We start from the raw sequence: 24,837 nt of genomic DNA, 5'->3' as shown, positions 1-24,837 counted from the left end.
TTGTTTTGTTTTCCGTCCTGTATGGTATATTTTACTTTTTCTGTTTGTCTAGTTGCGATGTTTGTTCGATTTCGATTTATTGCATATTCAACAAAGATGACCTGAAGATCAACGCTATAAATTCGGAGGCATCCTTTACTCTAGTCCGTTTAGTTTTGTCACTTTTGTAGGCATTCTATGGTATCGTTTTAAGCTATTAACTTGAATGTTGTGATTTGTTTGTAAATTATCCTTTTCAATTTTAGCTACATGAAATTTGTGTTATATTCGTCGTACTCTTTTTTATTTTCATATTCATCGTACTCTATCAAATTGAATGAATGAACATCTTACTTTTAAATTTTAATTAAAATAAAATGGAGATGCAACGTAGGTGAAATTGGATTTCAACCGGTGTGATTCTCATTGCTAGTTTAATTATATCTAGGGTTAATTAAGTTTTTAGTCCCTATAAATATTCACAGTTTTGTTTTTAGTCCTTACAAAATAAAATCACATTTTTTAGTCCTTATAAAATTTTTCATCAGCATTTTAGTCCCTATAAAATGTTCCATCAGCACTTTTAGTCCCTGTCAAAAATTTTCATCAACTGTTTTGGTCCCTAAAATGCTTAAGAAAAATATCACAAGACTAAAAAAGTGTGATTTTATTTTGTAAGGACTAAAAACAAAAATGTGAATATTTATAATGACTAAAAACTTAATTAACCCTTATATCTATGTTTGGTTGCGCATCAGAGAGAAGGGTAAACAAACGTTGCCTAACTGAAAACATGATTTAACCATGCTTTGTTATTGTTTGGATTTCCAAAGTGAGATTAATTTTATGGTCCAACCCACTTGGGTTGTCCTGGTAGTATTGACTTGGGATCTAGGAGTGTGCCCCTCCTCGAGGTCTCAGGTTCAATTCTCTCCAGTGTCAATTTAAATGGACTAATTTAACTTCTTAAAAAAAAAAATTATGGTCCAGAATTTCGTTAGACAGAAGCAGGAAATAAGGGACCTCCGTAAAAACATGAAATAAGTGATATTAAATAAAAAGATAAAAGAAGTATTCACTCTCTTTATTTGTGAAAACATACTAGGACTAGCTCATTAAACAAATGACCAATAAAACTTAGCCCAAAAAAAAAATGGATCTATATAGTTAGTTATTAGATTAATATTTACTCGAATTTAGAATTTTCATCTTTAACTTTTAGCTTAAATCAATTGAATTATTCAATTCTCTTGAAGTTTAATGTGAATTAATATACGGGGAAATCATCTAATACATAAATAACTTTCGTTGCCATCTACTAAAAGAAGATGAATATACTATTTATCATCATGTGAAACGATGATGGATGTCAATTTCACAAAAATAACATAAAACAAATATGAGCTTAGATAGGGACACCCCCTCCCTCCCTATCTTTTTATTCCTTCTTGGACAATTTATGTCAATACATTCTAGGCAAGGTTAAGGTAGTCATGCTTATAGTCCGATGCTTAACGTTGAACAAATACACCATTTTGGAGCCTCTATGATTTGCAATAAATTGCGTACAAAAATTGTCTAGTTGGGAAAGTTAATAACTTAACTTTACAGATATTATTTCTCTAGGATTTCAGGTTACATCATCAAAGGCTTAATTACTCTTTTGGTCCCTTAATTTATTTTTTAGTTTCGTTTTGGTCCCTTAACTATTAAAAGTTTCGTTTTGGTCCCTTAACTTTTTGGTTTCGTTTTGGTCCCTTAACTATTAAAAGTTTCGTTTTGGTCCATTAACTTACTTTTTGGTTTCGTTTTGGTCCCTTAACTCTTCCTCCGTCAACCACTTTGGTCCTTTATGTTATGATGAATGTATTAGAGTTAAGGGACCAAAACGAAACCAAAAAATAAGTTAAGGGACCAAAACGAAACTTTTAATAGTTAAGGGACCAAAACGAAACCAAGAGGTAAGTTAAAGGACCAAAACGAAACTTTTAATAGTTAAGGAACCAAAACGAAACCAAAAAATAAATTACGGAACCAAAAGAGTAATTAAGCCCATCATCAAACCTCAAATATCTCGGTCTATGTATGCAAGGAGGCTAAAAAACTGTTTTTGTTTTTTTTTTTTTAAATATGAACACTCATTCGCTAATGGTTCTACTCCCATTTTTTTTTTCTTTCAGAAAACTTGCTTTTTTTTTTAACGGGAACACTCATTCGTTAATGTGTTCTAGTCCCAAACTGTATTGATGGGAGGACCATGTGTTCAGTTGTGTGTATGATTAAGCAATTATAGGATGTACCTGGATAATACCACAAGCTTCCAACGTCTTTCTTGCACAACCCAACTAGAGGCTGGTTAGCCTCCAGTTAGGCAAAGAGAATAACCTTTTGTTGTTATTGCTTAGCTCGGAGAGGAGGAGTAAATTTATGCTCTGATTTTTAAGAAAATGATAAATAAATATTATGATTAATGTATTTTTAACTTTGAATGTATAATAACTATATAGATTGAATTTGAAAAACTTACCAAAAGTCTTTCACTCTCGTATCTCTTTATTCTTTCTTTCCATTTCTTCCTTCCTTGTTTTTTTTTTTTTAATTTTTATAAATCCTCTCTTCCTCTCCCCTCTTTTCAAAACTCCCAAACAAAGTCTTATATGAATCGAACTTTTACAAAGCATTTGCATTGAGCTAAATAAAACACAACTAATATGATAAAATCGCTAAAATAGTCAAAATGTGGTGGTTGTTATTATTTTTTTGTTAAATTATTTCAGGGGTCCTTTAAGTTTGAGGTTTGTAACAGATAAGTCTTTAATGTCTTTTAAGTTATTTTAGTCACATATAAATCTTTAAGTTTGTAGCAGATTGATCTTTTAAGTTATTTTGGTCACACATAAGTCCTTTAAGTTTGTAAATGTTTTCAATTTAGTCCTTCTATTAACGAGACGTTACAAAAATGATGATGTGACAAAATGACTAAATTGAAAATGTTTACAAACTTAAAGGACTTATGTATAACCAAATTAACTTAAAGAACCAATTTATTGTAAACCTCGAACTTAAAGGACTTAAGTGTAACCAAAATAATTAAGGACCAATCTATTACAAACTTCAAACTTAAAGGACTTCTGATGTAATTTAACTCTTTTTTTTCTACTAATTAATGATAAATTTGATAAACTCACAACTCTTTTATTATTTCAATTCTAAATCATTTATGGAATTTCGTCTCTTTTCCAAACAATATTTTAACTCGAAAATAATATTTATACAATTATTTTGAAATAATTTTTAAACAACCTCCTTTTCTCATATTCTAATTCTCTTACTTTTTTCGCTATTATTTTTTACCATTAAAGAATGAGAACATGATTACTATCACAAAAATTGATTATACAAATAACATCACCTGGTTTTTTACTACCATATCTCTCCTTTTGAAAACCAATATCCATGTTAGGGGCAGATCGACTTCACTTAATTAATAGTAGTAACACATAGATTCCTTTATCCCACTTGAATTGATGCACCACATGTGAACTCTTACCTTTAAATCTTTTTTTCGTGAAAAGAAATGCTTAATATTGCGACAAAATCTATCCCAAATATTTCACGAACATTGTAAACTTTTAATTTTGCTTGCTAATAGAGCTGTAAACTTTTTTTTTTAGAGGATGTGCCTTGTAAACTTATACGTTGAAGCACTGACTTCCATTTTGTTAATCTAAATTCTCTATGTGTCATCACCTGCAAAGAATACATAATATTTTAAAGCTTTTGAAACCACGTAAGGCATAGAGATACATATTTCACCTGTGCACGTGTTGTTTTTTTCTTAGGAGCTATATAAAGAAAAATTGATCAAAAAAGTTATTATGTAGAAGAAAGAAATATATACAAAACAACATTCGCGAAAATTTCGCGTAAAATTTCATCACGATGTATAACATGTCTCTTTGGTGAAATAATCTTTGTCATTGTATTACTAAGATTTTTTCTAGATTACTTTTGAAGAATGATGAGTAATTTATCCACCAATCAATGAAAATGAACAATTTGTTAATGGAGTCAAGATAGTTCATGGATATCAGTTAAAAATGTGCTTATGTGGCTAATGTATATTGGTTGTGTAAATTACCCACCATTCTTCCATGGATACCCTAATTGTCATCATTAACTAATAAAAGCACAACGATTTCAAAATATTTTACGTATAAATAAAAAACCACGTGAGAATGAAATAGCGTTTTATATTAAAAAATCAATAATGAGATTTTTGTTTTTGTGATCTAAATAATGAGTTTTTAGCCACGATCTTTATATAAATAAATATCCACGACTTTTAGCCACAAATAGAAAGAAAAAAAAAGTATAAAAATCAAGGATATTTTGGAGTAGTGGTGTTTTGACTCAATTAACCCACAATATAAGTACATAGATTTTTTTGTCTACATAATGTTAAAGAGAGCCCTTAAATATTGGTCAAAAGGATAAAAATAAAAATATTGTATTAAAAAATGATGAATTTAATTTTTTTAAAAATAAAATATTTCTGAATCTAATACAAAATAGTTTTTTCTTTAACAAATATATCTAATAGGTTCTCGTGAACTTTGCTCAATTCGTAAAGACAATATGCAAAGTTCTCTCCTCGACCACAAGCCCACCACTAAAAAAACGTGCCAAGTACTAATAATAATAATTCCAACAAACAAAACACAACATTCATTACTAGTTGGAGGAGGATATTTTGGTCATTCAAATTTGCGATGATGACCAATAATTATCTTCTAAAACCAACCAATAGAAATCGAAACAGTAATAGTATAAAACAAGATCATACTCATCGAAGAAGAAAAAGTAGAGCCGTAGAAGCGGAGTTTTTAGTTGAGAGTGAAAGATGGCACAGTGGACGCTCCTTATCGTTTTCTTCTGCGTGGCCACCGCCGCCGCCGGATTGAGCTTCCATGACTCCAATCCTATTCGGATGGTCTCCGACATGGAGGAGCAGCTTCTTCAGGTCATCGGAGAATCTCGCCACGCTGTCTCTTTCGCTCGTTTTGCTAACAGATACGGCAAAAGATACGATACCGTTGATGAAATGAAGCGTAGATTTAAGATCTTCTCTGAAAATCTTCAACTTATCAAATCTACTAATAAGAAACGCCTCGGTTATACTCTCGGTGTTAATCGTATGTGCTTTTGATTTGCCTTTGACTTTAATTTCTTTTTTCATTTCTTAGTCAAATTCTGATTGTAAATAATTTTGGAGTTGCAGATTTTGCTGATTGGACTTGGGAGGAGTTCAGAAGTCATAGACTCGGTGCTGCTCAAAATTGTTCTGCTACTCTCAAGGGGAACCATAGGATTACCGATGTTGTTCTTCCCGCTGAGGTATGTCAAAACAACTGTTACTAATTCTAATTCTATGAAATACTGACGAGGAATTTAAAGAAAGTAAATGTGAATCAATATAAGTTGTTAGTCATATTATGAGCTAGTTTGGACTTTGATTGACTTACTACTTAAACTTCTTGACAAAAACACTTGAGTAGTAATCAAGTGTGTTGGTATCATGTCGGTGTTTGACACGGGACACACCTTCCACCATAAGTGTCTATGCTATAGAGATTGTGAGAGTGTTTGAGAGTACTTACGAAAACAACTATTGACATGTTCATAAATTGTTTTCACTCGCTCTCAAAATTTTCTTATGAAAATAGCTTATAGTAGTTTATATGGAAACAATTTAACTTCATTTTACCTTATGTTATAGAAATAACTTATGTTTTAAGCTGTAGATTAAATTGTTTATTCAAACGAGGCCTAAATAGGATCCGCACTTCAGATTAAATGATTACGGGTGTTTGATACATGTTTACAACTTCACACTTGGTTATACTCAGTTATTCCATTTTCTTATTGGGTCTGGTGTCCGCGTATGTTAGCATTAATTTCTTGTCATTCTTCAACTGAATTTTATATTGCTTTCCCCAATTACTATTAGACTGTGACTTAGAGCTCTTGTTTATATTTGTTTGTGAAATAAGTAAATTGCATTCTGAGGAGCTTTGTATGAATTTGTGTTTTCCTTTTCTTCTTGTGTGCAGAAAGACTGGAGGAAAGAAGGTATAGTCAGTGAAGTTAAGGATCAAGGCCACTGCGGATCATGCTGGACATTCAGGTTGCTCTCTGACTGAGGAACTATTTTGGAACGAATAAAACATCTATTTGAAAATTTTAAAGTATGAGTTTTGGAGTTGCCATCTTAACCTCTTGAAACCCTATCCTTTGGTTTATAAGCCAACTTTTTCTTTGAGCAATTATATAAGCAAACTTGTCATTTTTGTTCTTTGATTTAGTGCTCTTTTACTTTCTTTTAACAATCTTCATTTTAAGATTTGACTTTTTTTGTATTTAATGTCGTCTCAATTGTGCTTGGTGGCATTGACTTGGGACTTGGGAGTATGCTCCTCCTCGAGGTCTCAGGTTTGATTATCTCCGGTGTCAATTTGGGTGGGCTAATTTAGCTTCTTCAAAAAAAATGTCGTCTCAATTGTAGTCTTTGCTAAACTGTCCAATAATTTTATGGAATGGAAGTTTGTAGTTTTTCTAAACTGTCCGATAATTTTATGGAATGGAAGTAATAACAACAAGTATGTGTGTATCACTTTCTGAAATCAGTAAACAATCAAAGTCTTGCCCCTAAGTCCTAATTTATTTGTAACCAAGTGCAAAAATTTCACCACTTTCTCAAATTAATGCATTTGAAATTCAACCCTTTGTATGAAGTTGCACTTTACCATGTCTGTAACAATGACACTGTCATCTGCAGCACAACTGGAGCTTTGGAGTCAGCTTACGCACAGGCCTTCGGAAAGAATATCTCTCTTTCTGAGCAGCAGCTAGTAGACTGTGCTGGTGCTTACAATAACTTTGGCTGCAATGGTGGGTTGCCATCCCAAGCCTTTGAATACATTAAATACAATGGTGGCCTTGAGACAGAGGAAGCATATCCCTACACTGGACAAAATGGTCTCTGCAAATTTACATCTGAAAACGTTGCCGTTCAAGTCCTTGGCTCTGTCAATATCACCCTGGTAATCATATGTTTGCTTGTTAATTTACCGCATGATGTATTTGTTAACTAACTGTACTCTAGCTAACGATGGCTAAGTTAATTTCTTGAGTTGGTTAAGCTGTTGCTGAGTTTATATTACTGTTAGTTGGTTGAAAGTGATTCCAGAAAGAGCACAATGCTCATTTACAGATTCTTTCTGTTTTCTCTATTCACATTATGTGCTCGTATGGATATTGTAATGTCTCCTTGTAGTTTCTCTGAGAGACATGGCAGAATCAAATCACTCAAACCTCGACTTCATCAATATAAGATTTTCTAATTTTGTTTTTAATTTTGTTTTGGGTAATAGGGTGCTGAGGATGAATTGAAACATGCAGTTGCTTTTGCTCGGCCCGTTAGTGTGGCATTTCAGGTGGTTGATGACTTCAGGTTATACAAGAAAGGAGTTTACACTAGTACAACTTGTGGCAGCACACCCATGGTGAGTGTTCTGCAATAGCAAGATATTGCCTGATCCTCCTCAATCTAGTGTTTTAATTCTTCAATTTTTAGAACAAAATGCTTAGCACAAGTTTAATTTAACAAATAGTTTATGTTGAATCTATGGAACTCCATCATGACATGCTTCCCGAGAAGTTATCGAAATTTGATTTTGCCTGGCAGGATGTGAATCATGCTGTTCTTGCTGTTGGGTATGGAATTGAAGATGGTGTACCATATTGGCTCATTAAAAACTCATGGGGAGGTGAATGGGGTGACCATGGCTACTTCAAGATGGAAATGGGGAAGAATATGTGTGGTAAGGATCCCCAGATCTTAACTCTAAAAGAATTGTTAAAGTGAACTCACCCAATTGTCCTTTTCTGTCTTGGATCTTGGTGATTAAGTAACTGTGGCAAAAGCCTTTAGATTGTGTTATGGAGGAGCAATTATACAAATTTCAAATCCTTCACGTTTGTGAAAAATGGCCTTTCTAGAGCTGTTGTTTGTTCTGAATTTATAGAGCTGAAAACAATCATTTTGCAGTTACCTGTTTTTGTTAATCATTTTTGTTTAATTTCAGGTGTTGCAACTTGTTCATCCTATCCTGTTGTTGCCTAAATGGTACGGAAGGATGTGATACCCGAAAGGCTGCCCTTGTGAATTCCACCTTGCATGTTATGCTTTCTAGTTCATCTTAAACGTAAAATGTCTGATACGATGATAAGTCTTTGTTGATATTCTTCTGTAAAATAAGTTTGGAGTTTAGATGCCATTTCTTCTATTTGTCATATACCACACTACAAAATAAGATTGTAAATCATGTATCATTATCACACACAGACGTTATCTTTATTTGGTGTATTTCCCCTGATTATGTAGCAATTAAAGGATAACATGCTGGGTGTGTGTTTATCATTACTTAATAGTTCATGCCCTTCTTTGAGCTCATTTATCAAATTTCGTTTATGAAAATAAAAATAAAAATTACTACGATGACACTCCCCCTAATGCAGATGAGGGATGTGCTTTTCAAAGAACTTGGGTGCAATGTGTTTGTTTTTAGTACTTTGTATCCTTTCATTCAAAATTCAAAGGGTTAAATATGTTTTTGATCCCTATAAAATCTTTAAATTTCAAATTTTAGTCCTTATAAATTTTTTCATCAATTTTTTGTCCCTTAAAAAATTTCTACCATCACTTATGGTACCTATTTTTAAATCAAATTTGGAAGGATATACATGATTTTACCACTTTTGTTTGCTACTATTTTTATCCCTATAGTAGAAATATTATATAAGAATAAACATACAATAAGACATTTTTTTATCAGGACCAATTTTGTTTTTTTTTTTTACACAAGCAAACTTAAGACATTTTATTAATCAAATAGTAGCAACACAACTTGAAATTGCGAAAATAAGTATTATGATAAGCATGAGAGAAAATTGTCAATGCAAGAACATGAGCACTTATGTTTGCTTGACTTATAGTAAACACAACATCATAGTTGTTATAATTTTAAATAAGGTCTTACAATTTCGCACCGTTAAACAATTTTTCATGCGATTCAATTTGTTGGAATGTACATCATCAACAACCATCTTGCAATCATTTTCAAAAACAACACGATGATATCCTAAAGAGGCGGTCCATTTGAGGCCTTGAAGTAGGCCCCAAACTTTACTCTCGACTGATGTCATAGATGCCTTGTAAACATCAGACATTACTCTTACAAATTGTCCGACTTCATCCCGCAACATTGCTCCCATTATATTGCGGTTCAATTTTGTTTTGTTTGGTTTTAGAACTGAATTAAACCAAACCATATGTGTAAAAATGTTTTACAAATTCCCATGCTAAGTTTTCGGTCAACTGTAAATATTGCGGCATCAATGTTGCACTTGAGATAACCGATGGGATGTGGTTGTCATGTAACATCATACAGTTGTTGTTCCGGACTTGTACAATATTTTTAAATCGGTTGTCAGATAATATTTTAACGGTTTAAAATAACGTCTCTAAAAACACGTTTGAAAATAACGTTTATTGATTATTTGTTGAAATAATAAAGTTATCTCAAATGTTTCTTCAAAAAAAATGTTATCTCAAATGTGTATGACATTAGGAAATTATATTTTATTAAATATATGTTTGATGTTATAAAGAGCATAAATAAATTTGTATATTTAGGAGTGAAACTTTTTTGTAAATGATATTATAATTAAAAACGGAAGGAGTATGTTAAGAAATGTATTTTTCATAGAGAAATGATATTTGTACAACTACTTTTTAACAATTATTGAAATAACTCTCTCTTTTACTCACATGTATTTTTATTCTCCCTCTTTTTCTATCTTTCTATTATTTTTATTCAATAAAAAGAGAAAAAAAATAACCGTCACAAAAATTGTCTAAAATTTATGTAGAAATATCGTTCCACTTTTTCCTAATGTTAAACACGTGACAAAATTTCACTCAAGGTTGTTTTCAAAATACGGTTATGCATTATCATAAAAAAAGAAGAAAAAAAAAATAGGTACCACCCATGCATCTGTCTATTTCCTTCAAACAAATAAGGCATCTACCTCTTTTTTTTTCTTTCTTTTTTCTGGTCCTGCTCATTTATCAGTATCTAATATCTATCTAACTATCTTTATACACCTAAATCTTAAATCAAACGTGTCCAAATGTGTTTGGGTAGAGATTGAGTCCAAAAAGGACTGTCGTGGATCCAAATTGATGGGACCTCCTACGGCCATGGAAATGAGAAAAACTTCCTCCATCTCTAAAATAGTTTTGGATATATACATATCTTCCTAAAAAAAGGATATATATACACACACACATTTAGAGAAAAGAAGAAAATAGAAAGAAGAAAGAAAAAAAATACTGTATCACTACGTATTTATAGGTAAGATTAATCATGTGCCATTTGTTAAAATTCTAAGGGGTGAAAATCATCTATCGCATGGAAATATTCATATAATATTAGAGAATCAAGAATTGAAATCTAATTTGTCCCCCTTTCTCGAACCTTTGCCATCACAATTTTTCTTCTTGATTTGTCAAAGATGAATGATTTAGAGTTAAATTTTGACTCAAAATCACTCATCTGAATTGTTTATTTTTCCTCTTTTAGTTAAATAAGTGATTTTTATATATTTTTCAGTTTTATTTCGTTTATTTTTGTGATCTCGTCGTCTCGCACAACTTTGTTTATTTTGATTTTCCGTCTTTTTGAGTTGTTTTTTTATTTTCCGTCTTAGCAGATTGTTTATTTGATTCAGGTTGAAAGATTAACATTCATCAATTGCAGATTCAATTAATGATTTTCGCGTTGTGAACGTTGCATATGCAAGGACATGAATATTCCAATGGCTTGAATATTGTCATATAGGTATATACTCAGCCATTTTATACTATTAACGTGGATGTTGTGAATTTGTTCGTAAATTCTTCATTTTTGTTTTTAACGAGTTTGAATTTATTGTATCGATTTATTTTATCAATTTAAATAAATGAATATAATTTATTTTTGTAAAAAAAATCAATAGCAAAGTTCTCCATTATTGATAGTGCATACATCATTTATTTTTAATTTTTTAATTATAATATTCGATAAACACTCAAATCCTTCACTTTTGCATCCTTAATAAACTTATTAAATAAGTCTAATAATTCCATAACATTACATTTTAACTACATTCATCTATTTAGAGTTTGGGTATGCTCATTTAGGTAATGCTCCATTTAATCCATTTAGGAGTTTGAATGCAAGATATGTGGCAAAAAAACATTCGAAGGCTGAGATTTTAAATTAAAATAAATATTTATTTAATTAAAAAAAAGTCTAGTACATTTTTTTTCCTTAAACACGTCGTTTTCTTTTCACGACGTTTCACCACCGCCATCTTTCCTTCTGCCGCTACCCTTTTCACCACCGTCCTCTTTCCCTCTCCGTCGTCGCCGCCCTCTTCATCTCTCTGACGCAGCTGCCTTCCACCACCGCCGTCAATTTTGCCATTCTTACATCTGTCGTAATATTTCAGCAAATTCAATCTCAAATCAATCAAACAGTTTGTAACACCAATTGAATCCTCAACCTTTATTTGATTTTCACCTCGATTAAAGTAGTGTTTGGATTTTGTATTTGCCCAATGGTTCTTCAATTACCTTCTTTGTTTATTGCTCGACATTTTATGTTCTGGTGGCCGGAGGAGTGAGTGTCACAGCAATGACGAGAGTAAGATGAAAACACGAAGAAGAAAAGGTTTGCGACGACGATGATACATGTGGTTTCAACGGAGGCGTTGGAGAGCGGCGGCAGAGAAAGGGAAGAGGGGCGGTGGTGTAGTGGAAAAAGCAGGGATCTGACACTGTTTGTGCGGAAGAGAAACATAACGGTTTTTATTTTGTTTAATTAAATAAATAATTATTTTTAATTTAAAATCTCAGCCTTTGGATGTTTTTTTGCCACATGTCTTGCATCCAAACCCCTAAATAGACTAAATTGAGCATACCTGAACCCCTATTTTAACAATGTGAGATCCACTACGAGTGTATTCAATGAATCTACTTTTCTCCACAAAGGCCCATTTGTTTTTAAGAAAAATTCTACAATGAAGTCACGATAATGACTTTTCTGGTGAAGTTAAATGACCAATTATTTAATCTATATCACGTCAGATTATATGGTGTATTGCACATTTGCCCATAAAGTGTGTCATTATATCAATTGTATCTTTGATTAAATCAAAGTTAAACAAAATAACTTTTCCAAAAAAATCAATTTTCTGACTGCACTGTAGAATCCCACTAGTTTTTAATCAGCACTTACTTATGTACAACTAAGGCTTAATGAATTAAGCTATTTTGTTTATCAAATAATATAGTGATTAATAAGGACTAAACTATCGTTCATACATATAACAATGCATTATTTCTGTCAGCCGAGCACCTAACAAGGACTAATCAATTAAGCTCTTACCTCTTACCAAACGGGTGTTTGTGGAAAGTTTAAGCTTGTGAATCGCGAGTTCATGACCCTTTATTAGCGTTGACACGAGGCACTATCCCTGTGTTTATAATAAAAAAATGTAGGAAAGGACCTGCCGGCCCACTCCTCCATTCCACAGCTAGCAACGTGCTACCCTCCCTCTCCTCGTGGCTGATGTCTTTTTACTTTGAAACTAATAATAGCATATTTTATAATAAAACGAGTTCTACGATGCTGTCCTAATAAGAAAACAAATTTAAATCAGTCATTTTTTATAAAATAAAGCTAACTTCTATTTTTGTGCCTCGTAAATTCACTTTTTCATTTAAATTTTTTTTATAGTCAAATACATAGAAATGCATAAAGTATAATTGTTGACTAAAATTTGATAATTTTACTCAGTCTACTCCTTTTGTCTCAAAGACTAAAATTCGATAACTTCATGCATAAAGTATAATTTCTTTGGAACCATGTGAACAATTTTAGGGCAAACTTCAGAAAGTTGTAATATTATGGGAGTACATATTAGTTTGAGTACAGGCACTTACCTTTGTCTCCCTTGCTAGCGTGTCTCTTTAATTTAGTTATGTGATTGTGATGAACTGATGATAGAGTAAGATCAAAAGTTTACTACTCACCGTAATTACTGAATGAAGAATGAGTAATATTATTGTTGGACACTACACTGTTGCATGTCACCAGAAATTGACACTTAAACAAGAAGTTGAAGGTTTTTGCTCAAAGTGAAGAATCTTCTTCGGTGTATATGACGAAATTATGTGTCTAATAGATTTAGACTTTGAGACAAAAGAGTAGAATCTGCTTCCGTGATCTAGGAGAGGATGGAAAGCTACACCTTTAATTTAACCAGAGTCTTTCTTATTGATAGAGCAACGTACATCGATCCTTTTGTAATGATGTAAATTTATTACTTTCTCAAGGATTTGGATTTTCTTATTTACAACTCGAGCATAGTACTATAGTGATAGAGTCACAACATTCAAACATGTGATATAACATCATTGAACAACCATGCAATATTGGTCGCGATCCCAAAACATTTATCTTGTCATGCTGCTGCTGTCTGCTCCTAGGGACAAGTGGACTTCAAATATAAAGCTTGTTAGCCGTAGTGCAATATTGATGCTTCTTTCACCTTGAGGCAAAATCATGTTGGCATTGAAGTGTGTGTCTGCATGGGGATGAAGGGTGTTCTGTTCTTGCCAAAATGGAAGGGTGGAAGCCTCTAACTTTGGCGGTTGAAAGAAAAGTGCCTTGTCTTTGATTTGTTGAATAATGTTGACTTTGAGCTTGATTGCAAAATATTGGTGGATGCTTTTCACAACCCAAAGATGATGTCTCAGAGTTTTGTTTCATAAATGTGGATTGTTTTGTTGGCAGATTTTATTCTGTATTGAAAATTTCTAAAGTTGTTTTTATTAGAGACAAATCTACTATTTGGTCGTCTGTCTTAACTCAAACAACCACATTCTTATAGTTGGTTTCCATTTTATATTCTCATTTAATAATGAAATAATATAATTGTGCTATGTCAAAAACCAAATTTTATGTAATAACACATTATGCTTGATTTATTATTACTACTAACACTATTTTAAAAATGGAAGTAGAGGTCTCTGTTTGTTTGGGATCTTGGAATTTGTTCTTCCAGAGATTTCAGGTTCGATTTTCTCTGATGCCAAAATCGATGGACTAGGTTTATACTTTAAACATGACCTCCGCAAGTGGACGGTGGGATTGGTCCCCTCGAATTAATCGATCGGATACCGAGTTAAAAAAAAAAAGGAAGTAGAGGAAGGAATAAACAAGAAATGGTGGGTGAGACAAGTGGTGGGGATCCTCCATTTGAGATCCGGTTCAAAGTTACTTACCATATAAACCCAATCAAACGGTCCACAGTCAACCAATTCTCAGCAATCACTAGAAACATCTAATTTTTCAAAAGCAACAAAAATGTTTGGTTTTTTCCCAAACAGATAATCTTTCTGTCTTTTAATCATTTTTATTTAATATTCAATTCAATGAGGATAAGATGTCTTTGCCACCCACCTCTATTTTATTCTTTAATTATTTTCTACGACAATTCTTATAAATAAATTTAATCAACCAAAACTTTAGATTAAAAAAATATTAATTTACCAATCACTGTTTCCTTTAGCCTATGGTGGAGAAATTCTGATACCCATGTGCTACTTACCAGATATTTATATCCACAAACCCTTTGTTACTGTGTCTTTTCATTTCCATTCACACAACAAACACAATATACAATATTCTTCTCTTCTTTTCTTTGTTCTCTAACGCACTATCTATCTATCTCTTTGCTGAAACGATGCCGTTGTCTCTTGAAACCATGGAAAGGTCAAGCAGCTTCAACCAATACGACTCGATCTGTGATCAGGATTTTCCGGAGGATGATTCTGATACTGATTCTTGTGTCTCATCTTCTTCTTCCCTTGGGAGGAACAGTGATTCATCGGAAGATGATTCCTCTGACCGGGAAGAAGTTGAGAAAAACTCTTTCAAAGGGCCTTTGGATACTATGAAAGATTTGGAGAAAGATTTACCGGTCAAGTAAGTTTTTTTTACTGGGTTTTCATCTAGCTTCAAACTTTCTCTAGTTAGTAGCTCATGGTCATGGTTTTGTTGGGTTTATTGATTGATTGTTTTTTGTTTATAAAAACTTGGATTATTGATTTTTTTTATTTTTTATTTTTTAATAATTATTACTAATTTTAGCATCTAGGTTCAAGAACTACGAAATAAAGCACAGTATATGATTTTGTTTTGCCGGATTTGATGATTTATGAATTTACTGTCTTACCGCTGAGTTTTTTTACCTGTTACTTAAATAGAAACCGATGATAAGGTTCTATCTTTGTTTAATCAAAGAGAAATCATCACATGTTATTGTCCTGTGTGTGTCCATTACGGAAAAAAGCATTTAAGTTTTTTTTTTTTTTTTTAGAGAAAAGGAGCATCTAAGGTTCTTATTTTTCTTAATGAATGGCATTAAAGAAGTCCTAGCTTAACGGATAAAAAAATATGAAATTATTAGATTGGACTTTCGGATTAGGGTTTGAATTTCGATTGAGTTTTTAATGGCTATTGTCATTTTATCTATTATAAAAACATTAAAGAAATATCCCATCAAGTTGTGTAATCTTTCAATTAAGCTTCATGTTTGGAATATTTTTTTGTCTCCAATTATTTTTCAATGATATCCTCATCTAATTAAATAATTCATATAACTAATTCACTACAACTACTCTAATCAATATTAGCATTTTCAATAGACATCAGTAAAAAAAGTGCATTAGCTTAAACTACTCTAATTAATTTTGTTTTGCTCAAGATAATGTGTTTAATGCTTGCTCACCATTCATTATTCTAATGATCTGCTTTTTCTGGTTGGGGCCTGAGGGTAAGTGGATTTTAGAATATATCTTGTTCCGATTATTTAACTGAGTATTAGTGTAATAGATGGGAATAATAATAGATCTCCACCATCCAAATAAAGTGCTGGGGTGAGTTGACATTGTTAGAGCATCTTTAATAATGTTTGAGCACCTCGTTAATAATTTTAGGGACTCACAAGACATTATTCAATATAATGATGCATTTGTAGAATAGATAATTAAACTTTACAACATTATTATGAATTTGCTTCTAAGTAGGGGTGACAAATTTAGGACAGCTTGCAAGTGGACCAACCTCATAAATTTTAGATTAGATCAAAATAGTAAATGGATGACAAATCAACCATAAAGACAAGTAGGAATAGATATGAAGGATGGATATACAACTTGCACATTAATATTTTTGATATATATATATATATATATATATCAAAAACTATATCAAAAAATTGCCCTTCTAACAATATATATATATATATATATATATATATATAGTATATATCAAAAATATCAAACAAGCTAGGCCTCCCTCAAGGATGGGCCTCAAATTTTTTTTTTGGAAATGGATCCACTCCTGCCATATTCTCTCCTGCGCGGTTCTCAACCATTTGATTAATCTAACGGTAGTGTGTTAATTAGAGGAGAGAGAAACCTGAATCCACTTCATTTTCTTCAATTTTACAGAATAACCATGAATTTTACAGAATAACATCATCCTCTCCTGAGAATGTTGTATGAGCATTGAAGAAATTTAGTTTTTATAATTTGTTGAGCCAATTAAAAACTATAATATAACATAAAACAAAGTTGTAATTAGGATTTTGTTCCAGTTTCAAAAGACAAATACATGAGATCCATCTTTAATCTTCATCGCTGTCAACAAGAACATCAATTTCAGCCACCCAGATACAAACATACAGAATCTACCTTCATCTCTATCAGCAAAAACTTGAAAAACACAATTTCAAATTGCAACATTTTCCCTATTCACAAAATCTGAAAAGGAAAATAAGCACTTGTAAGAAAGCATATATAGATAGAACATTTTCACCTCTGGGTGTATCGCATATATACGGCACCTTGTATTTATCTTTTTAAAAAAAATATAAATAGAACATTGCTCTTTTAAAAAAAATACGTTTTGATTTTATCATCGGCCTCTTTTCATTCCCAGAGCCGAGTCTCCGAATTTTCAAGGATGGCCTTATGTAGGTTGCTAACTTGCACCTTAATAATTTTAGGTGGGTGTAACTTGCTAACTTGCATCTTAGTGTTTTTAGATGGGTGTAAGTTAGCAGCCCCTTTTAAAAACAAACTCATAAATAACTAAGGTTTCTTAATCAGAAGTAGTCAAAATTACCTTTATCCAAAGGTTACTACTACTCCAAAGTATAAAACTTTGGAAAGGATCTCCATCTTGACATTTTGTTTATTACATACAAATCCTTCTTCTCCTTTTCTATTTCTATGAAGTAAATGCATGTAGCCTCTTTGTGTCCAAATATATTGCATTCTTTATTCTATTTTTTTATATTACACTTCATACTTTATTTCTGTTCTATGGATATCCAATAAATATGAGAAGTTTGAGAATTGAAGAGGTCCACACGTCGGTGTTGGTTGGTTGCCAGATGGATTTGTCATTTGTGTTGGATTCAATTAACAGAAATAAATTCATGGGTTAATAGGTCTTTACTCCCTGTAATATAGGTCATTTCCGGTTTTCCCTCTGTAAAATTGTATTTTTGATTTACCCGTGTAAAATATTTTTGTTTTGATTTACCTCCCTAATAGGCCAAACAAAAACGAAATTTTTTTTTAAAAAAAAAATTGGTTTTTGTTTGGCCTATTAGGGGGTAAAAAAAAAAATTACAGGGGAAAAACCAGAAATGAACTATATTCAGAGGGTAAAAATCTATTAACCCTAAATTCATTATATTTAAGTGTCCAGTGAAGAGTTTTTTTTCCCTACTTTCTGAGAGACAAAAATTTATTTTGACAATAATAAATTATATTAGTAGTAGTTAACAGTGAGTTGGATGTAGATTAATTTAGGTTTGAATATTATTTAAGTTAAGGATATCCAAACATGTTAAAGTCAATTTCATGCTTCTAAAATTACTTAGTGCTATCATAACATTGAATGCAAAAGTTTTCTTACAAATTTTACTTTGGAAAAAAGGGTTAGTATACATGTGCTAATGCTATGATGAACGTGTTCATCTTGATTCAGTAGTTGAATCTGAATTTACAAGATGAACTACCAACATACTGAAGACTATATATCTATCTCAACTACAATGATTGGATGCTGTGATCACTTCAATTCAGATGTAGTTTTATCAACTTATGTAATGTTGTTGTGTGATTCAGGAAAAGCATATCCAACTTTTATATTGGAAAATCAAAATCATTCACAGACTTAGCAGATGCAGCAGGTGCGACTTGTTTGCAAGAGATAGTAAAAGCAGAAGACCCTTATGCTAAAAAACGCAAGGATTCACTAGCCCGTAACTTACTGATAGGGAGGAGCCGCAGTTATGCAAATGTTGGTGGAATAACAAACTCAAAGAGAACTTCAAGCTTAGGTCGACGAACATCTTGTCTGAATCTGAACAGCAATGCTGACAGTGGTGATGAGGGGAAGAGTTCCGCTTCTAGATCAATATCTCCTCCTTGTCCACTTCCTCCCCTTCATTCACGACCTAATAGGTTATCGGCAACTACTTCACTTCCTCGTCCTCCCGCACAAAATCATCCTTTGCGCTCATACTCCTGGTCTGATCTCAACTCTGTAGCTGAGGGTCATGATATAACTGGTTTGGCCATTTGTAGCGGAAACAAGACAATAAAGTACACTGATTTTTTTACATGAATTGAACATTTAGCAAGTGAGTTTATGAGTTTGTTTTGTAACGGAGAATGTTATCTATGTGTGAACTCGTCTTAAACCTACCGAGTAGTGTTGTATATTATGACTCTGGAAAACCTACTTATTAGCATAGACAATTGTTGTCAATTTTGAAATTGGTTTGATTGTTATTCAAAGATATCACACATTCAAAACACGAACAAAATCAAAGAAGCGATTGGTTGCAGCTGTATAGTTTCCTTCTGGGCCGCCATCTTCTACTGTAAGAAAATGAACACCGTTGGTAAGTATTCAATTTTCGATGAAGTTGGCCGATGCCTTAAATAATGTTTTTGTTTAGAAATGATTATTTAGTGATGAATTCTTGGAGGTTGAATCCTTCATTGCTCGTTGATTTCTTTCTTACCGGCTTCAATGGAATGCGTACACATGCTGCTATGATGCCAAGTAAGATAGTTTTGTGAGGGGTTTTCAATAATATACGGGAAGTTACCATACATACGGCGGTTTACCCCTATTTATAGAAATGTTATTTTCACTTATAGATATGGTATTTTCAGTTCAACGAACTTATTTTAGGAGCAGGAGTAGAATTTAGGCCTCTAATTGAAGGCTACAAGATGAATTGTACTCAGTGTTCTGTGGTCTATCCCATCCCATACAAATAATAGAAAGTTTCCACAAATCGAGTGTTAACACGTAAACTCGTTCGAGTTTACGTTTTTAGGTGGCAAAAACGTGTTAACTCGGAGGTAAACTCGGTTTTTGGTGAAATCGAAAAGTTTGACGAGTTTGACCGAGTTAACACGTGTTAAATTCGGTAAACTCGTGTAAACTTGTCCGAGTTTACCTTTGAATTTTTTTTTGTCTCATTTTCTTTCAAAATCCAATTTTTTTTTTAATCCCAATGGGTGAGAATGACATACATTGAATTTTAGGGAATGCATTCAGAAGCTTGTTATTATTGATTGTTTTGAAATCATTCAAATATATTACTTGTTCAAGTATTTAAATGAGAAAATGGAACAATTGAAGTTAAAGTTACAACTAAAGATGAAAAAGAGTTTAAATGTACTAATAAATTTTGTTTTTTATTGTTAGAGTTTATTATTTAAATGTGGTTAATTGGTTTACATATGCTATATATATAATAAATTTTATATAATTTTAATTTTAGGTAATTTTAGGTAAACTCGTACGAGTTTACGTAGCTAAAACGAGTTGAGGTAAACTCTCGAGTTATAAAACCTTGGTTTTTCCATTATTGTGTTCTATCATATATCCAATTAAACGCGAGTGCAGGTGGTTTGATTTGCTGAAAGGAAGCTGCCCAACTTCTTCTTTCATCATCACATTATTCCCTCAACCTATGTGTATATTTATAGTGTACGTTGATTGGTATTTACAATGTAGGATGAGTTTCAATGGCATATCTTGAATGGTTTAGACTTGTATGGGCATCCATAAAAAAGACTTTTGAGTAATTAAATAAATCGTATACACATCATTTATTTATAATTTTTTAATAATACAGTAGCTGACAAGCACTTAACGACTGATTCAACACTTCTAACAAAATTTAAATTGCTCCCACCTATAACTTTTCATCGTTACATACTTATATTCATAAAAATATGTGTTCAATTTAACTTACATTTAGTGCAAATGATTGTCTCAAGTCAATATTAACTTGATGCTAGATTCGTTTAGTCAGACATAGTTTTGACTCTTGCAAACGACGAGTACATACACTTTTTATGTTACATTCAGCGCTACCTATAAAGATGATTTTTTGAGATCATCTGACTAAATCATTTGAAAGACTCATTCCAATACGCATGAATTCGATTCTTGTAATGATTATTTTAATTAAGTGAAAACGGACACAAATGATTGCCTAGAGTCGATTTTAATTTGAAGCATGTGCAAGATTTATTTAGGGTGTGTTTGTTTCAAGTTTACCAAATTTATTCCTAGGAATAACATTCCTTCGTACGTAAAGATGAGAATTTTATTCCAAGGTATATAGAAAAAAGATGTTTGTTTAACATTATAATATTTCTGAGAACCATAAAAATAAGGATTATAATGTAATTACATATGAAATTATTTCCATCTTCATGGGAACTTTATTCCCACCCTTTTTCTTTGGGAAACATTTTCTATTCCCAGGAACGTTTTATACTCAAGAATAAAATTTAGCAAACTTGTAACAAACATAGGCATGCATATTTCTATCTTTTTATTCCCAGAAATTTACGAATATAACTTGAAACAAACACACCCTTGGTCATAAACGACAAATATATACATCTTTTATGTTACTTATGTTCAAACATACGACTAAAAATGTTTGTTTTAATATCATATGACCGAAGCAGACTGATTCAATTACGTATGGATTCGATTCTCGTGATAATTGTATTAATTAAGTGTAACTAATAAGTGTAATTATGTATGGGTTGGCTTACTGGGAATGGTTTGAGATTTGGGAGTGTGCTCCTCCTCAAGGTTTCAGGTTCATTTCTCTCTGGTGCCAATTTGGATGGACTAATTTAACTTCTTAAAAAAATAAAAAAATTAAGTGTAACTAATATTTTTTAGAATCATAAATCATGTTATTATTTCAAATTCTTAAAATCTTAAATATATACTAAAATATAGATTTACTACTTCAAAATCCTCCCCTCCAAATAAAATCTACGCAATATCCTAAATTTTTTATTTTCCTCGTAAAATACATAATTAGGGAGAGAAGCCATATTTGTTGATACAGGCCCGCTTGTTAAATATATTATTAAAAAAACTTAATTTTTATGTTTTAATATATCTGTGTGTAAGCTTTTTCAAAATGATTTTAAACTAAAATCGGAAAAACTATTTAAATATTGAAGAAAACTATTTACCAAAGAGTGAAATGCAAAATATATTTTTAAAATTGTAATCAAACACAACATAGTTTTTGTTTTTCCTTAAAAACTCAATAAAAAATCTCTAAATTGTTAATATCAAAATAACTTTTATTTTAATCAATAACAAACGACCCTTTATCAACCTCAATAACTATTTACCAGTGAAAAATATATTTTAATTTTTTCGAAAGTATATCTTAAAAATATTCAAGATAATTATTTTCTATTAAAAAAAAGTAATGTCCACCAGAGCATCAAATAAAGTTAATTATTTATAAATTAAAAAAAAAACTCAAATATGTTATAAATAACATTATTATTCTGTAATTTTTTTTTTATTATATTCATTTTTTGTGAAGTAGTTTAGTGGCTATAATTATACCCCTTAAACTAAATAAACGGTGAATTCAAGGTTCAAACTTCAGCTTAGGGGTGCCAAAAATACTTATGTCCGCGGGTAAAATCTGTCATGGGCACGGGGCGGGTAACTAAACGAGTATAATAAACGGGTATTTTACTACCTATTATTTTAAGGATATGGACACGGATTTGATGATACCCGTGTCCACGGATACTCATACCCAATAATAAATTAAATAAATTACTATATTATCCTTGTGTGTGTGTAAGAGTTTGAGATCTCAAAAAACCCTAGTTTAATATTGTACGGCTGTACGACATCTTTTCTCTTATGTCACAACTTTTTCTTCCTCTTCCCTTTTGGTGCACCCTAGTTTTCTTCTTCTCATTCTTTTTTTTCCTTCTTCTTAGCATGATTATTTGTTTTTTATTTAAATTTAGAGCTTTCTAATTTTAGATGAATACATGAGTATATCAATTTGTTTCTTATTTCTATGTGGAAATTGATTTAATCTTTTGGTGTGAAACTGAGATTTTTTTTTTAAAAAAAATTCTTCACTTCTTTGTTCAGTAATTTCTTTATATGTGTCTTGGTTACTTCTTTTATGTCATGTATTTCGTTCCTTCGTAAATTGACACGCACGATGCAAGAATTATTAATTTTGTATGGATTATGTATGATTACGAAATTTGAATGGATTATGTATGAATGTTTAAAAGTTAAAGTTTTTGATAATTAAAACAAAAATATTCTTTTTACCAAAAAATAAATAAATTCAAAATTCATGGGTATCATGAATACCTCAAAACATGCGGGATAGTCGTATAGTGGGTACCCACGCTGGTACAGAGCATACACTGATATCATATTTATCCAACGAAACGGAGACGAGTATTGTACTATCTGTATCCATGGATACTCATTGACATCCCACTTCAGTCTCTGCATATGCATATATAGTGAATGTTCTTACCTATTGAACTATGCTCACAGAAACAACACTATATTCTAGCTAAAAGGCAAACTTTTACAAATGTTATATATTATAATACTAGAAATTAAATAAAAAAATCCATCATCTGAATTTGTAATACAGTAAATGTTATTTTTATTTATCAATAGTTGTATTTTAATTTCTTAATTAACTCAATTCTCCTGGAGTATACTCCTTAGCAATACTCTCTATCAAAATTAGATTTACCATTACAAATATGATGCTTGTTCATGCTTCAAGTGATTTGTTAGACCTTCAATGCTGGATATTGAAAGAGGCACTAATAACTGAAACAATGATGATTTCTAAAAAGAAAAACTCAACAATATATTTAAGTCTTTTCTTACACGTCACATCAGAAAATAATAAGTTTTTATTTCATTTTTACAAATGATTACATACATCATAAGTTATGCTAAGTGTTCTCTCTCTCTTCTCTCTAAAAAAAAGTGTTCTAAAAAGATTGTTTAAGAAATTCATAAAAGTAAATACAAACCAAATCACTCGAGTTTCTATGCAAATCAAATATTTCTCTTAATCATAAATGCACAAGTTTCTATGCAAAAGTTACTTAAGTTTCTATACAAAAGTTATTATTCTTACTACTTATTTTAATTTTGTAAACAATATTTTAAGGACACTCGTTAGTATTTTTATAATTATATAGAAAACTCTATTCACTCGAGTTGGTCTTGTGGTGTTTGACTAGGACATTAAAGTGTGCTCCTTTCAAGGTCTATGATTTGATTTTTCTTAACATCAATTTCGGTGCGTTAATTTAGGTTTTTCAATACATAAATTAATATATTGAAATATGCAACGATATTCATGATTGCTTGTCATTTCATATATGTTCTTTTGACATTATCTTTCCTATTTTTGCATCAAAATCACAACAAATTATCAGTTTTTGTGAGTCTTTATTTTTTTGTACATTCTACCTCACATTCTTTTCACTAAATATTCATTCTACAGTATATACATGAGTTGGCAAACCCTCGGAAGGTGTGTCTTTAGTAGAAAAGTAACTGTAACTGAATTTTCTTGTTGCAATTGCAATGAGTACATTTGAAGTTTTTATAATCCATTTACTAACTTACACTCACAAAAAACACGTCTCTTAATGCATGAACATGAGCATGCCTCATGTGACTAATAGTCGTGACTCTCACACCCTTTCATTTTCTTCTTCACATATGGTAATTTCAAAAGACCTATTCACTACTATTTAAACATTACCAAGTTTCCCAAATCAAACATAACATTGTTTCATGTTTCCTTCCATGGATCCTCCACTTTCTTCCACCGTTCCTCAAGAGGATTTTCTTATGTTCCATCAAATGGACAGAGACCTCTACAAAATCCTTGTCACCAACCTTTCTCGTGATCCATCTGAGTCCATGCGATTGCTTGCTATGTGGCTTTGGCTGGAAAAAGTTGGTTTTCCTAACGTTGTGAAAAACATTATGTCTTTGCCTATCATTTTGATCAATGAAATTGTTGATGAATCAATGATATGTCTCAGTTGTCTTACAACAACAACAACGCTTCTGTAATTGCAATGTCATCTTATGAAGCAAATGATATTCCACTTCTTCAAAGCCTAATGGAAAAGGAAATCTCGCTGAAATTCTTTCTTCAGAATCGTGTGGAAGCAATTCGAGGGGTGGAGAAAACAAGAAGAGAAGATTGTATGAGTGCATTGGGTGACATCAT

General features: G+C 31.7%; 2 protein-coding genes across 2 annotated transcripts; both read left to right on the top strand.

Annotated features, from left to right (window-relative positions):
* Nucleotides 1-4,820: 4,820 nt before the first annotated feature.
* Nucleotides 4,821-8,474, top strand: LOC120577892 (pro-cathepsin H). The gene is made up of 7 exons (XM_039829784.1): nucleotides 4,821-5,174; nucleotides 5,261-5,376; nucleotides 6,093-6,166; nucleotides 6,818-7,082; nucleotides 7,413-7,544; nucleotides 7,727-7,862; nucleotides 8,127-8,474. Exons 1-7 carry the CDS (start codon nucleotides 4,883-4,885, stop codon nucleotides 8,162-8,164), a joined length of 1,053 nt encoding a protein of 350 aa, XP_039685718.1. The 5' UTR covers nucleotides 4,821-4,882; the 3' UTR covers nucleotides 8,165-8,474.
* Nucleotides 8,475-14,699: 6,225 nt separating this feature from the next.
* Nucleotides 14,700-19,039, top strand: LOC120577893 (uncharacterized). Its single transcript, XM_039829785.1, has 2 exons — nucleotides 14,700-15,137; nucleotides 18,356-19,039. The coding sequence occupies exons 1-2, from the start codon at nucleotides 14,896-14,898 to the stop codon at nucleotides 18,855-18,857; spliced, it is 744 nt and encodes a 247-aa protein (XP_039685719.1). The 5' UTR covers nucleotides 14,700-14,895; the 3' UTR covers nucleotides 18,858-19,039.
* Nucleotides 19,040-24,837: the final 5,798 nt, after the last annotated feature.

The sequence above is a fragment of the Medicago truncatula genome, unplaced genomic scaffold (assembly GCF_003473485.1).
Source record: "Medicago truncatula cultivar Jemalong A17 unplaced genomic scaffold, MtrunA17r5.0-ANR MtrunA17Chr0c27, whole genome shotgun sequence".
NCBI classification, from domain to species: Eukaryota; Viridiplantae; Streptophyta; class Magnoliopsida; order Fabales; family Fabaceae; genus Medicago; species Medicago truncatula.
The sequence above is the reverse complement of the archived record's forward strand: the minus strand, read 5'-3'. Positions and strand labels throughout refer to the sequence as shown.